Raw genomic sequence first — 16448 nt, 5'->3', positions numbered from 1 at the left:
TATGACTGGTCCTAGTAAACGGTCTTGTGTGAATCCTTCCACAAGCACTGGAAATCATCATGAGCATCTCTGATGTTCTGCAACCTAGGTGTGCATGGTGTGCACAGGCCCCAGTTTGACTTATTTTTTGCAATCAAGTAAAAGTTAGGATACCCCTAACATACTATCCAGTTCACCATATAGAAAACTTGTATTTATCTGGAGATTTCAGGATCATATTGCTGATCAGAGAAGATCAGCAGAAGATGCAGACTGTATTGACATAGTTTTAATTAATGACAATTAATTACCCACAAGCATTAGGTAAGAGCTTGAGGCACAAAACATATCTACTTAGTCCCAAGAGTGATCTGGAATCAGATTTCCCTACTGATGCCCTTGCAGCTTGCTTTCCATATCTGGGGAACATGAGGGTCAAAAGCTTAATGGCACATTGGAATGCAAGCTGTTTTTTTTGGTTGCCAAAGTCTAGCACAGGTATTTCTGTGCAGAATGGAGTTAAACCTCCTGCCTTTACATCTAGATGTTGCAGAGTGAGAGGCTGCCACACTGCTATCTCCACCATCCACTCTGGTCCTTTCACCTCTGTGTTTTTCAGGGTGCTGACAGTACACCAGCAGAAAATGTACATGTCATGGCTTGTATAATTAACTATCTTGCGTTTCAAAGTTGTACCAAAGTCCTCTACAACCGAAAATGCTCTTTGATGGTAAGTTGCAGTTAAACGTAAGACAGTGCACAGAGAATTGTTACGTATTCACAAAGCCGGTCTGTACCATACACCAACATTGGACACTGCATTCTGAGATTCTCCAACAGATTTAGGCTACTTTGGGCAAGGTGCAAAGACTCTGCTGTCAAAACTAAGCTGCCACCTGGAACTTTTTCTGTGTCTTACCTTTTGTCCCGTTTTCTGAGAAGAGTGTGCAGCCCTCTGCAAGTACTTACCACATCAGTGTGCAAACACACCGGAGCTCTGAGGTGCCATTCTGCAGGTGGCTGCAGAAACTGAATTCTTACATGAGCTCAAAACCAGAGAAATTCTTAGAAGAAACCTCCACCGAGGTTTATAAGATGTGTGGGTACTGCTGTTAGCTCCAAAGTCCCCGAGTCACATATCGCTGGGAAGATGGGCTTGTGCTCCGCAGACCTGCAAAACCTGCTTGCTCTGAGCTCTGCTTCTATAGCAGTATCCCATGCTGGTCACTTTTGGAGACAGTTGCTGGATTAGACAGGATTTTGGCAAGGCCGATTTTGACTTTCTCAGAAAACCTGCCAGCATGCATATTAATGCAAATATTCAAAGTAGAACAACAGTAACATTTTACAACTGCTTTCTCTCCAACTAAGCTTCAAGATGTATGTGGAACTTCCAAGTAAAGGACTGACTTGGTATATAAAACTTACAGATCATAGAATCATAGAACGGTTTGAATTGGAAGGGACCTTAAAGCTCATACAGTTCCAACCCCCTGCTACGGGCAGGGACACCTTCTACTAGACAAGTAATTTAAAGCATGCCCATTTCATGGCAGCTGCTTTCAGACTGATCATGTTCAGTCTGCTTACTGGTTTAAGGAACAAAACCAGCTACACTTCGCTACAGCTGTTTCTTAATTTCCTAAAAACATATGAAATTTTAGGGACTGTACTCATCTGAGTATCCTTTTCAGATCTGTGCATGATACGTACAAGTAGATTACACCCAAGTAATATGATTGCAAATTCAAGCTGCATCAACAAAGCAGTACATCTGCACATGGCCCCCAAGTGTTTTTTGATGATACTGCATTTGAGAAGTGTGTGGCTTTGGGAGAGAAAAAGCACCTGGGGAAAGACGATTCCATGCTCAATGCGTCTCTGTACAGTTTATTTTACAGGAGATGAGATGAGCACTGTGGTGCATATAAACTTGCAGAACAATATAGGAAAATACAGTTTAACCATATGAAATTGTTTTACAGTAAAGACAGAAAAATTATGTATAGGGAATACCTTCAACACTGAAGGACAAGATCCACAGCTGACATAAAGTAGCTTCCACCAAACTCGGCCAGTTTACCCGAGCTGAAGATCTGCCCCTTAAATCTTTTCTGTGTTCAACTTCTTAAGTTCAGTAAAGTGATTCCTTCATGTACCCTTATGGGACAAAAGCCATCCTATAATACGCACAATGATCTGAGATTTACTAGCTACCCAGTCTGCATGATACATAAACTATTTAAGGGGTCTATTCAGCCAAAATTTATGTAAAGTTACAAAATTTTTTGTTAAAGATCTTTAAAATAAGTCATTAGTACTGGCAAAAGACAACTTTCCTAGAAATTTAGAAGTATTTAGCAAAAGTTACACAAAAAGGACCAAATAAGCAACTTCATTTTAGTAGAAAACTCTGGTTTAGTTTATGACTGGTGATCTGGCTGCCTTTGAATCCCTGCAGTTAGAATGTCTGCAAAACTGCTCAGTGGATTTTTCACACTATTTTGGGCTGGTGGAAGAATGGAAATAATCTAAGGAGAAGAAAATATTTGTCCAGTACTAGTACCTGCTTTATTTCATAACGGACAGAGGTTGCGGTCTCTATGAAGTATTTTTGACCTGCTGGATTAAAAGTCTGGTAAATGGACACTCAGATTTTTTAGGCTATTCTGAAAATTTCAGACATCACATAAAAAAAAAAAAAAAAAACAAAAAACCAAAAAAAAAAAACCACCCAACTAAAACAAAAAGAACCAAAAAACCCCAACCTCCAAAAGAACAAGGGATTTCAGGCCAAGCATTCCCAAATTCAAATTACTAAGATTGTCATGTCATGGAATGAGAGATCCCTGAAATCACTTTTCAGCTTTAGACTTCCAGTACCAGAAAACTTCTTATCAGCATCTGCATTTAAAAAGTCAGGTTGTTTTGATTTTACACAAGAAAGGCCTGTTTAGGCCCCAAATGCACTTACTCAACTATTTTTATGCAGAATTCCCTGCTTACTCTACTGAATGATGTGTCAGAAGATGAGGTTAGCAACTCCTTCAATGCAATTCCTTTTAAGTCTTAGTATTTCCAACTCCATTTTCAGCATTGAGAATTTAGAATGACTGTTCTGGACAGTAAATGATCACTGAGACAAAGCCAGGTCTACTGGATATGTGGATGTCCTAAAGGAGTGCACAGTGCAGAGAAGGAAGGAGTGTTGAGAATCCTGCACAGATCTGTGCAAACTGGCTGCTCCTGAGTTTTGGGAATTTATAGGGTGAATCTGTGTATTCTACATGCTTGTGGCAGATACAATTTAAAGAGGCACTTCAAGGGGAATTACTAGCAGAATTTTAGTCTGGTTGTGATACAAGCTGTTACTCAGTTCTTTGTTAAATCAGTAACCCTAAAAGACTGCATATATTGAGAATTACAGTCTATCTACTCACTGAACCTGAATACAGCAGCTAAAAGCTTTTGTTCTGAATATCCACTGAGTTTGTCTGTTACACCTGAAGTAGTTCAACTTAATGTAAGTTGAGGGAATTAAATCTGAATGTTTCAAATAAATATTTTTTCCTTTTTTTTTTTTTTTAACCTGTAATTATTATGTGGTAACACTTGTTTTTATTGGTCTATGGAAAATTTTTAATCCATGTACAATTCTTATAATCAATTGCATCATTAGGCACTAAAGGTTTCTGCCTTGAGGAAATGGGATTAGAAATTGAAGACAAATTGTGCTATCTGTTGGTCCCTTCAGAAAAAAACTGTCCAGGAATTAAAACTAAATTGTGACTAGCACAAAAAGGAGGCATTGCACTTCCAAACCCAGTGGCTGGTAAGAAAAATCCAAAAGAAAAACCCAAAATAACCCCTCCCAAAAGCATGCACTTACCACTTTCAGAAAATATCAAAAGTATGAAGTTTGGTCAGTCAAAATTAAAGAAAAGATCATCAAAACTGGTGTATCGCAGTGTTAGAGGGTTGGCTACAGCACCAATTAAGAGTTCAAAATAAGAATTGAAAGATGCACATTTATATGAGTAAGATCTATAAGACAAAAAGTTGTGAATGTTATTCATACAATAGTGCTTCTCAGGAAAAGACAAGGATTGGCTGTTAGGAAAGACTTTATCACCAAGAAAGATGGTGTGCTCCAAGCTCCTGGAGGACACCTGCACACCAGGCTTGACATGTCAGTGCCGGACTTACAGTCAGTTCAGTGCAAGGGCACAGGACACATCATAGTGCTGTGATGCCAGAAACCATACTGTAGCACCAGGGTGGGTGGGATTGCCACATACTTGTCTCCCACTGGCACAACTAGGTGCTACTTGGAGAGCCCTCTATCAAGCAACAGATACTAGGAAATGTTTCATCACTGCTTTTAATGTGCTAAGCAGAGTTCAGAGCGTGAGGAGCCTGTTAACGGACCCACCAGAGCCTGAAGGAGACAAGTGCCTTGTGTCCAGAAGCTCAAATGCCACTGGGGCAGCTAAAGATTTTCCTGCCCTATGTGTCTGGTTTTAATTTGAATCTGCCTCTCTCTATTCCCACCTGGTTAAGTTAAATGTGACCAGTAGGCTCCTCTGGCAGAATGTCAGACAGCTCTGCTGTGCAAAGAAGGATGCTCAGCAGCCATTCCCTACCACTGTATGAGTACAGGGGCGCCTACAAAGCAAGAACAATCTGCAGCAATCCTCCAGCAACCTCTGGGATCTCATTCTCCTATTTCAACACATGCTGAGTAGCAAAAAGCCTAGATTTTCCAGAAAGGTGATCAAGAAAGCTCATTTTAAAGCTGTCTTTTTGACACTGTCTTTTGAAGCCCTAGTTCACACAAAGCGCAAAAGGTTAAAGGTGACCAGGACTGCCTCCAGGACACCAGACTGTGCCATCTCTGGCAACAGACCCAGCAGGCTGCACTAGTGCAAAAAAGCACACTAGCTACCATGAAATAGCAAGCATGTTTGCAGTTCAGAAGAAAACAATTAATTGATCACACCAACAAGTCACACTACTCATTCCAGGGGGACCTTCAAGGTGCTGGTCTGGGTTCCTTAAGGTGCTTGATAGTGAAGGAGCCACCTGGGTGAGCAGTGTTCTTTTTCTCCCTGTGTGTGACTGAAGAAATAGATGAGCAAAGCTACTTTTTAACTTAATTTTTGATTTGGGCTTTTACAGCTGCATCAGAAGGTAAGCTGTAGGACCATGCTCTAGAGCTGTGCTCCTACCACAGCCTGACAGAGGGTCACTCATGGAACTTCTGGGAACTGCATGTACAGCAGCTAGGCCTTTAAGTATCTGAGGTTCTCATTTCTTAATGTTTACCTTATACATGTACTCAATGACTAAGGAAAAAAACCCCAAACCCCAAAAAAGCCTTGTGCATTTCTATTTGTTAGCCTGATTTTCAAAGTCTTTTATCACCTACATCCCTTTTGTGTTCCAAGAAATCTCGGAGTGACAATCACTTCCAAAGAGCAGGTGGAAAGAAGACTGCACATTTTTATGTAAAGAGTCTAACTTGCAGCAAATATTTCAAGGATGACATTAAAACAGGGACAAATTTAAAGAGATTCTGAGAAATTTTGAGTGCTACTGAGCATGTAAAAGTTCCCTGTGAACACTTTACAGAAAACTCCTCTCAAGGAAAAAGGGGTGATCTGAGTGCAGTTCAATGTCACAAGGCAACTACACATACTGACATTACAGCATGAGGTTGTCAGTTAAGCAAAAAGCATCTAACTCTTCAACATCAAACTGCACAGATGCATGAAGGCTAAAGAGAACCAGAGCACAACTTTGCATGCTGCCTGTTACGCACAAAAAGACGCATGATTTCAATGTTTGCTGTAACTGTGCAACACGAGGGGGAGCAGAGCTACCCCACAGCAGCTCAGGCAGGGCTGCAAGAAGGGGAAAAGTAATCTAGAAACATAACAGGGATTTCCTTATGACTTCCCCTGCTGTTACGATATTTAAAAAAGAAAAAATACAAAGTTATCTTTAAAGATCCCAGTGTCAAATAACAAAATAAAATTCCCATAAGGGAACAACTGAAGTCTTTCAAAAGATGTTCAGCACACAGAATTTACAAATGTGAGTGAATCTGGAGCAGATTGAAAATCTGCTGGAAAGCCTTTTTGGATGTTGCTCTACAAAAGCAACTGGAATCTTGACAGTGATGGTAGGAGAGTGCATTTGGCTTACATGGTAAAGGACTCCTTGCTTTCAGCTCAGCAACTCCAACAGGAATCAGCCAACAGCACTGGATCCAGAGTGAGTTCTGTTAGAAAATATAAGCTGAAAGAATATCGTAGAGAAAAAATTCCAACAAGGACTCTCTGTTGAGTAAACTGTGCCAGAAGATGTCTTTGAAGACATAGGTGGGCTGGTGTGGATGATGAATAAAATTCACATTCTGCAAGGCATCTGAAGATACAACTGGTAAACACCTCACCAGCTCTGGCACCAGAGCCAGCACACTGAGTGGATTCAAAGCCATAGGAATTCATAAAGCCTTTTTGTTCACACAAGAGCCAAAAGGCTCCGGCTGAAATAAAGATCACCAGGAAGCCAGAGGCTTGAGAGCACAAGTATGTGACAGCATTGGTTAGACAAAGAGCAAGTGCCACAGTATGTAGGTGGCTTCAACAAAAACCTGGGCAAGTAGAACTCCCAGATAAGAACAAACCACAAGCAATTCCCACTAACTGTACCTCTTCAGGTGACAGTGCACAACACTAATCAAAAGCTCACCTTCTGCTCTGTGACCACAGGCCATCTGAAGATGTAAACCAGCCTTGCCATTCAAGAGAATTTTTCATGTAGTAACTAAAATAGTAAAAACTTGGATCAAGTGTGTGAGACTACCTGCCAGGCGAAATGGGGTGATGCTTAAGCTCAGTACTTATGAAGGTAAGAAGCTTACTTTGCTATTCCTATTTATCAGTTACATTGCAACATCATGCTTTCCACATGCTAGCTTTGTTACGACAACACAAAGCTGAATATTGCTCCAGAGAAGCAGCTGTTTACAATGACCAATTGCATGAGGGTTCAACTGCATTTTTGCAACTCAGTGGAAGATTAATTGAGCAATGCTGTGACTCCCAAAGTTACCCTGTAAGGAATGAACACGAGGGCAGGTGTCCATATCCTCAAACATGCCACCACTTTCTTTGAGGATATTGTCCATCCAGAAGCACAGGGGCTCCAGCATTCCCTGACTTGTAAGGCATGCCACTGTCCAGGATCCACCAGCCAGAGAAAGGAATAAGCCAGGTATCACTGATCCTACAGTCTGCAGTGTCATATCACAAGGGAATATCAACTTTTGCGGGAAATAAGCTGCAAACTGTCTATGCACAACAGCAAAACTTCCCTAACACTTCCACCTATTACAGATGAATGTCTTGTTTTAGGGAAAGCATCTCATCCACTGCAGAGCAGCATTGCCTGAGAGTTTTCGGGGCCCAGTAAAGATTAACAGCCAGGTACAAGTGCTCTCCTCAGGTTATCAAAGTGAAAAAGGGAGACAATCTCCATCAAAAGAATGATCATTCTGTGCAGCTCACACATGCCTGCAACATTTCAAATGGACCAAAACCAAGAAGTAGGAGAACTGTCTGGAAATAAAACAAAAGGGAAAAAAGCAGCTCCCAGAAAAGACAACTGAGAAATGACAGCAGCTTAAATACAACTTAGTAGAGGAACCAAAATACTCTTTGGTCCTCACAGAAACCTGTGCTAATGGATAGTATTTCCAGTCCAAAACAGATAAAATAAAAAACATCTTTAAAGAGGAAAAGTAAAGTGTCATTGATAACAGATTATTTCAGGTATTTTAAAGGAGAATCCTGTATAAAGTGCACAACTAGCTTGGTTTTGCAATCAAAACAAGATTGTGGTGAGGTGGCATCAAGATTGCTTATTTTGATTTACAATAGAGCTTAGAACACAGGGGTCCACCTGAGATGCAGCTCTAAAGTACTCCAGTTATTTTTGGCCATTGAAGTTTTGAAAGCTCACCCTGCCCCTGTGGTTTAATAAAAAGTGCCTGTCCTCCAAAGTGCATGGTAGAGATAGGAAAAGTATCATTGGTATGGCAAAATGAATAAGACAGAGAGTCAATCAGTAGGAAGACTGTAAAAGACATCATCACAAAACATCCCTGCTTGAGCAGCAGAATAGGAATCTGGGGAAGAGTATATACTCTACTGAGTTCAGGGACTGTGTGACACAAACCACATTTCATTTGTACTGCAATGGTCTTGGCAGGAACTTCGGAGAGTCTCACATAACTGTGCTGGATGCTTCCAACACTGAGAATAAAACAGTAGTCACAAATTCAGAAGTGCGTCTGGAGGTGTCACACGAGGAACAGTGATCCTGAGCATGCAGTGGTCATGGCACCGCACTTGCCAATGTGCAAAGGTTTATAAAGGGTAATGATTCAGCAGAGATGTGGGTTGTAGAAGCATTTTTCAAGACAAGAATGAATCTATACTAGTAAAGAGATGGTTGAGAAAAAGGGAACAGTAGGAAAATGCAACAGAATTCAGACTGAAATAACAAACCAGGAAAATAATCACTGCAGCATTATTAAATATGTGTTTCAGCTAAGACTTCTCTGTCTCAGCGTTAATTTGTAAAGGGGAATATTAATTCTCAGTGATCCAATCACAGCATTCAGAGGCTGGTGAATAAAAACCTAGAACAACAGCAGAACAAAAGGATGCAATTTTGGTGCTGGGGAGAAAATGATGGAAACAATGAAGTGAAGTGGATCAAATGGAATAGTACTGTTTGGGAAATTGTAGATAGCAACACAGTAAAGGCCACAGTGGTGAGAATCAAGGTTTTGGATCTAAAGCAAGAATCTTGGCATTGTATGAAATGCTGAAAACTGTATTACCAGCAACACTGAACAGTCAATCAGAAATGACAGCAAGAAAAGAAAATGAATTTTCAAAAACCTTTTCAAAACCAGTCTCCAAACTATAGAATATTATGTGCCAGGAGCAGTGTTACATTTTTGGTAGTTTGTGGTAAATGTGACAAAGGAAAAGCCTAAGGTTAAGAATCAGCTGGTGCAGAAGTGCTGGGCACCTACATCTCCTATATTTTATGCAATCTAGCATCACAGATTCATGGCATCTTTGAAAATCAGGCTCTAAAAAGATAAACCCCACAATTTAGCTGGAAAAACTTGGCAATTAAAGATACCTAAAGGCTGTGATATTCACCTGAAGGAACCAACAAAGGGCAATTTAAACCTGGATCCTAAATCAAATGTTAGAGGGCTGTCTTTAAGGAGATTTTATGAGAAAACATCTTGCATAAGCAGGAAAGGTTTTGAGTATCTCATTTATTCCTTGGTATATAACCTCTTTCTGTCATTGAGGGCACTCAGACAGCTAATGAGGTAGGTATAGCATGACCAAGTCTTTCCTTATAAATAACAGTGCTAGTAACACTTTCAACCTTACTGATTGGCCTGGAACAGAAATCATGATGACAATGGGTTTATGCATCCCTGAGAGGGAATGTAAAACAGGAAGAACAGGACTCTTCTCCATAGATATTGGGAGAAGGGCCTTGGTGGGAAACTGTGTTATATGAAATAAATGTATTTGCACAACATTGCTGCAAGATACGTGTTTTATAGATGGGGGAACCAGAAAAGTTAATTGATTTGCCTATAGCCATGAAAGCAGTCAGTGACAGACTTGGGATTCATGATCAGGACTTCCTTGCCTCCTGCATCATGTTCAGTTATTCACTTGCTGGCCAGAGGCTCACTGCATGGTTGTTCTAACATACTGTATAAAGATAGTCATGCAAGGGATGTAGCACAAAGTCACTGAAGAACAGAGCTCTCCTTGTACCAGAAAGCAGATTTCTTCTGGAAGCTGCGTGCAATTGGGAACCTCTGGTGGGAAGCACACATCTGGTTTCTTCATCCTGGAATGTCTGGTGCTTAAGGCTTAGCACAATGAGGACCATTTTAATGACTAAATGTAACAGAGATGGCCTGTACAGGCATAAATTACAAGGTGTCTGGTAGTGGAACAACCTTTTCCCTATGCTCTTCTGACCCTTAGAAAGCAAACATTAGCTGGGTTAATTCAGTGGACTCACGACATACAACTAAAGATCAGTCTATATTTCCATGTCCACAGGTCGGATATCTCCAGTTTTGTGTTCTTTTACCCACAGTTCTCTGTCTTTGGCAGGATCCACTTTCCGAAGCAGCTGATCCACGAGCTCTACTGTCTAAAATGAACAAAACAAGAATCAAAATGTCAAGGGCACATTTCAAGCAGAGGCAGTCACTGCTCTGAAGCATAGAGCAGCTATGGGCACACCTATATTGCATTTGCAGACAAGTGAGAACTGCAGGTACACATGACTTGGTGGACAACGTTCACATCTGAATGTGAAGCCTCACAGCAGGAAGCAAAGAGGCTGACTTTAAACATCAAGCAGAGACAGGCTTCCTATGGCAGGCACTAGCCAGATGGTCTCTGCCTCCTGTCCTGCAATATGTACCTTACACCAAATACAACCATGTACTGAGGTCAGCAAACAGCCCCCATATTTTAGTATTTGAAAACTAGCCATTTTTTTAATAAGAAAAAATATATACATTCCCTCTCCCAACAATTTACCACCTTCCTTGCAAGAATAGACCAGCTCAGGAATAGTGCATCTTGCTGGGAGAACTAATAATAGCTCATGCTGTCCACATGTAATTCAGTTCAGTGTGTCTCCCCCAAAAAGAAGTTGTGATCTAGAAGTATGAAATGTAACCAGGATAAGAGAGTCTTGGAGGAGCAGAAATGTAGGGTGATACTAAAAACTAACAAGCTGACTGCATACACTTTTCACTCCTCCTTTTGACACAGGTCAGTCAGATCACAATAGGGACGGTTCTGCTCAGCTGAAGTACAATAAATGCCAAAAGGACCAAACAAAAAGCAGACTTACACTTTGGTTGAACATGTCTGTCTCATGCCGCAGCTGTGTATACTGGCAAAGATGCTGCCGAATCATCTCCACCCTTTCAACTTCTAGTCTCTCAAGCTCCTAGACACAAAAGAAAACAAGTTCATATTTTGGTTGGAAGCTGAGCTTGAAGGCCCAGAGAAGGGATGACACACAAAAGGTTGTCAGTCAGTGTGATACTACTCCAGGGTCATACTTTGGAGCTGAACTCTGTGGTTGCACATCCCTCTCATTTGTAGAGAATCAGACAGCAAGCAACAGAATTCCCTTCATTCTGAACCCAATGACAGAACCCCAGAATAACAGGTTGGAAGTGACCTCAAGGATCATCTTGTCCAACTTTTCTAGGCAAAGCATAACCTAAACTAGGAGCCCCAGGACGCTGCCAGGGTCAGTCTTAAAAAGTCCAATGTTGTGCTATCATCACCGACCTTCAAAAGGCACTGTCCTGTTTGAGCCATTTTGCCTGGCTTTCTCTGAATTCTTGAGTGCAATCGGAATATTTATTCCATTTGATGGGGAAAGTAATTTCATTTGTAATACGACATCTACTAATAACTACAAAGTAGATATAGCCTAAACTTCTTCAAAACTCACAACCAAAGGAGAGAGGCAAGCCACAATCCTTAAGGACGCTGCAAGCAAGAAGGCATCTGTTTCCTGCAGGAAGCTTTGCATGCCTTGTTGCTAAATCCAGAAGTTGCAGTGGGAGCAGGAGATGATGCTGAGCGGTACAACCTTACTGCCCTTGGTCTAACCAGACACCTGTAAAGCTGTTTTCTTTCCACCACATGATGAGCTGGCACAAGCTTCCAACCTCACTCAACTGCCAGTAAGCAGACCCCAGCAATAATTCAGTTGAAAAGGCAGATGATTTCTAACTTGCCTCCAGTTCTTTCTGCCTCCATCTTCTCCTGGATTCTGATATTATATCCCAAAATCTGCATTAAATCCCTCCTTGTCCATCTGAGTGGAAGAAGCATGCTATGGGAGTCTGCCTTTAAAAACATAGTGTAATGTACCTTGCTGTACCATTAGAAAGCTCTGTATTCACAGGCACAACAGTGGGCCCAAATCTTTTAAAACTGCCGTCAGAGGGCATTTCTGATGTTCATTTACTGGGTATCAAGGTGGAAAGCAACGTGAGCATACACAAGCAGGCGAAACGCTTCGTTGCCTTCCCTGTGCTATCTGCAAGTTGTTAAACATCTTTTTGGAAACAGATTCTTCCTTACAGCACAAAAACTTCAGGTGGTCAAGTACCAGCCTGGGGAGGAAGAGCAAAGGAGCTTGTAGAATCATAGTCACAAAATAGTTTGAGTCGGAAGGGACCTTCAGAGCTCATCTAGTCCAATCCCCCTGCAATGAGCAGGGACATCTTCAACTAGATCAGTTTGCCCAGAACCACATCCAGCCTGATGGTGAATGTCTCCAGGGATGGTGAATCCACCACCTCAATGCTGGAAACACAGAAGACCTTGTCTAGAAAATGATGTCAAATACCATGGCTCAAATCATTTGTGTTCCACATTTTACTGTGTCCAGCTTTGGGCTCCTCAGCACAAGACAGACAAGGAGCTACTGGAGAAGGACCAGTGGAGGCCACAAGGATGATCAGGGGTCTGCAGCATCTCTCTTATGAGGTGACTTTGCAAAGGCTGGACCTTTTTAGTCTAGAGAAGAGCAAACTGAGAGGGAATCTCATCAGTGCAGATCAATAGCTCAACGGTGGGTGACAGGAGGATGGGGCCAGACTCTTCAGTGGTGCCCAGCGACAGGATGATGAACAATGGCCATAAACTAAAATAACAAGAAGTTTCACCTCCACATGAGGAAGAACTTTCCATAGAAGGTGGCAGAGCCACCTGCCACAGGCTGCCCAGGGAGGTTGTGGAGTCTCCCTCTCCAGAGACATTGCAAACCTGCCTGGGCACGTTCCTGTGTGACCTGCTCTGGGTGGTCCTGCCCTGGCAGGGGCTTGGACTGGATGACCTTCAGAGGGCCCTTGCAACCCCAGCGATTCTGGGATTCTGTGAAAAACCCACAACAGTGTCACCCATATTAGCCTGTCCCTTAATTCTCACCCATAAACCCTCAACTCGTTTGTCTGTCCCTGGGCAGAGCTCAACACATCCCAGTTGCTCTCTCACATAAAGAGCAAATTCCTCTAAAATCAGCAACTAGCACACTTCTGGGTCATACTTCTCCAGAAGCAAATATGCAGCTAACGTATATCTGGCCATATCTGGACACAGTGGCACTGATGGTCAGTGTCATTTGCATCAGTGAGAAACCACCAGTGGAGGGGAGAGGAGAATCAGATCCTGTATGTATAGGAACAGCCAACTTTTTCTCTCCTGTTCTGCTTTTGGGAAGACATCCTCCTCCTGGTTTTCCGCTCACCCATCTGCCTTTATTTACTGTAGTTTAAATATTGCACTGACACACTTCCAAATGCTGAGCAATTTATTACCCTCTTCTTTTTAGGAGGAGTTTACAGTTTTGTATTTGGCCAATAAGAAAAATATATGCAAAAGACATTTTTATTTCCTGCTTTTGAAAGCAATCAGCTCTTATCTAGAAGGGCTTTAAGGAAAAACATGAGGGAGGAGCCCTCTAGCCAAATACAGGTATTTCAAGGTTTACAGCACATCAAAGCTGCTATCTTGGCATCTTGGTGACTAACCCCAAAGGTATATGCCCTTAGGGTGAACATGGTGAGCTGTGCTATCTTCTGAGAGATAGAACAATAGGCAATTAAAGCTTGCCTCTGCTGAGCTGGCAAGAGAAGAAATTGGAAAAATCACATAATACAAAAATTCATTTGTGTATAAAATGGATTTAGTGATTTATCACGTTTTTCCATGTCTTCCTTGTGCACTCCTTCATCCTTCCTGGGGATAATTGCAGCGTTCTGGCTACTAAGAAGCCCTGAACTGATTTAATGCCTTCTGCAAAGAAACAATTATTTCTTCCTTCCCCTAATGATAGGAGTTTCTCTTAGAACTGAGAACAGGAAATACAATGAGAGATTTATCACTCAGGTTTCCCCACTGCTTTGCACTATAACTGTGATGAATGTTGCAGGTTATTACAATTCTGCAATATTACATATGTAAGATGCTACAGTTACATACCAGAGTGGTAGTCACCATTTCCTCAAACCACTTGGACTGGGCTTGATTGTAAAGATCCACACAGCGCATCAAGTCATCCCCTGGAAAGTTCAAGATAGCAACACATTAGTCTTCTGTAGCCAGTGTTATGGAGCTTATAAAGTAAGTACAGCTGAGGATTTGCAGACAGACCCAGGAGGTTGGAAGGTCAGTCCTGGTGGAGCTGAAGGCAGTTCTGTTACATGGCATTTGTTATGTGCAACAAAATTTCACTACAACGCATTGTTAGGCGATTGGGGTGAGAAAGAATGAGAACGACAAGATTTTAAAAGAAAAATATGAACATTAAGTAATAGTTTACAAAATGCCCAGAATGGTGAAAATACGCAACTTCAGTTAAAAAGAGTTATAGAAAGTTGTATCTGAAAAGTCATTAAAATGGGAAGTCAATAATAATAAGGATAGCACTCTGTAGGTGAGCCTGCATTGTAGGACATGTCTATTTGAAATAGGAGCAAAGCATCAAGCTCAAGCTGTCTGAGATCAAGGGACACTGATCTGCAGCCTCATCCAAGTTGCAGTCTCCAGCCTCTGGAGACGCTCTGGCTCCCGCCCATGCTCACGGCAGCGACACAATAAGCTGCAATGATTTCATGTTTTTTCTTTGTTGCAGGAGGGAAAGGTGGGTGGACAATCTAGAAGGCATGGTTTCGAGATTACTGCTTTCTGGCTAGTAAATTCTCTTTCTTCTTTAAATGAGGCTCAGTTATACTTCCCCCAACAGGTCCAGGGCTCAAATTCATCCTGCTCTTTTAGGTGCAAAAAGGTCCTTATACTTAAACCACAGACAAACCAAGCTTTAAGAAAAGGACTCCATAGACCAAACAAGTGTCAAAGAAGTAAATGCATCTCGAAGTCTCTCATGGCCTCAGAAGCTGGGGTGGTAATCTAGCCCTACAAAGCTCTGGTAAAAGCTTATCCACCCAGACAGGAGATGCTTAGTTTGACATGACAAACCTGGGCGGCTCCTCAGGAGCTATCTGGTTTGGGGTTATCCTCCACCCGAGTGAATCTGAGCCACTGTACATTCAGTCATCGAAAACATGAACAGTAGCAGTAGAAAAGCATGAGAGCATAAAGCAACATATCAGTAACTGGCAGGATTGTAGAAGGGCTCTGGTCTAGAGCTCTCTGGTCCTATCAACCACTTGCAGCAGGCCTCATTTCAAAGCTAGGTCACTAAATACTGCTACTGTGCACATCACAAGCACCCTGGCTTGGATGCTGGGATGGGGCAAGTACTCCCTTGCCATGCATCGTAACAGTGGCACAAAGTGGGGGAAACCGATGGGGAGACTCACACCAAACTCTGGGTTACTCCCATATAATCTTCAGCTCTCCCGTACTTGCTCAACATGTAACTTTTCTTTCTCCTCAAACGGTTGTCTGTACACATGGTCACACTGCAAATAACTCTTCCTAGTCTCTTCAAAACTCACACCAGCTATCCTAAAGTTTTAAAAGCCTCACAACTATGAAAGACCATTCTGCAAAGGAATGGACCTATGAAGGGATGAAACATGAAAGCCCTAGTTAAAATAGATTTTCAAAAGCTACTATGTATCATTTTTGCAGATCTCAAGGAAGACAGCTCCTGATGGATCCCATAGAATTGGTCTGAGCCTCTGTAGAATATGCATGGGTCACATCAAGCAGAACAGAAATCACTTTAATCACTGAGTAGCAGTGGAAAAAAGACAAAAAGTTCATTTTCAAAGAAAAAGACAGTAATAGGAAGCATAATAGGCACCAACAGAGCTCTGGGTAACTGGAATTTAGGAAAGAACCAAGGAAGGAACTATGTAAGGAAAAAACATTCTCAGCTGAGCTGCTTTGAACCTGACTGTGAAAGTTTCACAAGCATTCAGTTATCCCAGCACACTTTCAAAGGACAAAAGGACAATTCACACTCCTTTTACTGTTCTCACCCCAAGTATCAAAATCATCATTTTGTGATGTCTCACTTGGAAAACTAAGCTCATTTCTTCAGAGGATTTAACACCAGACAGATTCATAGCATGATTCACTTGGACTTTGTAGCTACTATATTAAAACCCAAGACACACATGGGTGGATGGGCAATTGCATCCCATCTTGTTCCCCAGGGCTGTGCTCACCTCCCACCACTGACGGACACAGGTACTCACCCGCCTGAGTGGACTTCCGCCTTGCCTTCTTAATTTCCTCTTCTGTCTTGTTGCTGAGTTTCACCTCTAGCTGCTGTGTTTTCATTTCCAGATCCTTCTGTCTCTCTGTCAAGGCTTTCCGGGCCTTGGAGTAATCAAA

At 41.9% G+C, this 16448-nt stretch overlaps 1 protein-coding gene across 5 annotated transcripts in view; it reads right to left on the bottom strand.

The window, feature by feature from the left end:
- Positions 1-1849: 1849 nt before the first annotated feature.
- The window catches only part of GAS7 (growth arrest specific 7), a 96749-nt gene continuing 82150 nt past the window's right edge, over positions 1850-16448 (bottom strand). For all 5 annotated transcript variants that reach the window (XM_065693579.1, XM_065693580.1, XM_065693581.1 and 2 more), the window contains exons 11-14: positions 16310-16433; positions 14124-14203; positions 10969-11067; positions 1850-10254 (exon numbers count right to left, since the gene is read on the bottom strand). In XM_065693579.1, coding sequence (XP_065549651.1) covers positions 10141-10254; positions 10969-11067; positions 14124-14203; positions 16310-16433 — 417 coding nt within the window. In that variant the 3' untranslated portion in view covers positions 1850-10140. The remainder of the gene's footprint in view (positions 10255-10968; positions 11068-14123; positions 14204-16309; positions 16434-16448) is intronic.

Source organism: Lathamus discolor, chromosome 13 (assembly GCF_037157495.1).
Source record: "Lathamus discolor isolate bLatDis1 chromosome 13, bLatDis1.hap1, whole genome shotgun sequence".
Taxonomy (NCBI): Eukaryota; Metazoa; Chordata; class Aves; order Psittaciformes; family Psittacidae; genus Lathamus; species Lathamus discolor.
This window is presented reverse-complemented; position numbering and strand designations above follow the sequence as displayed.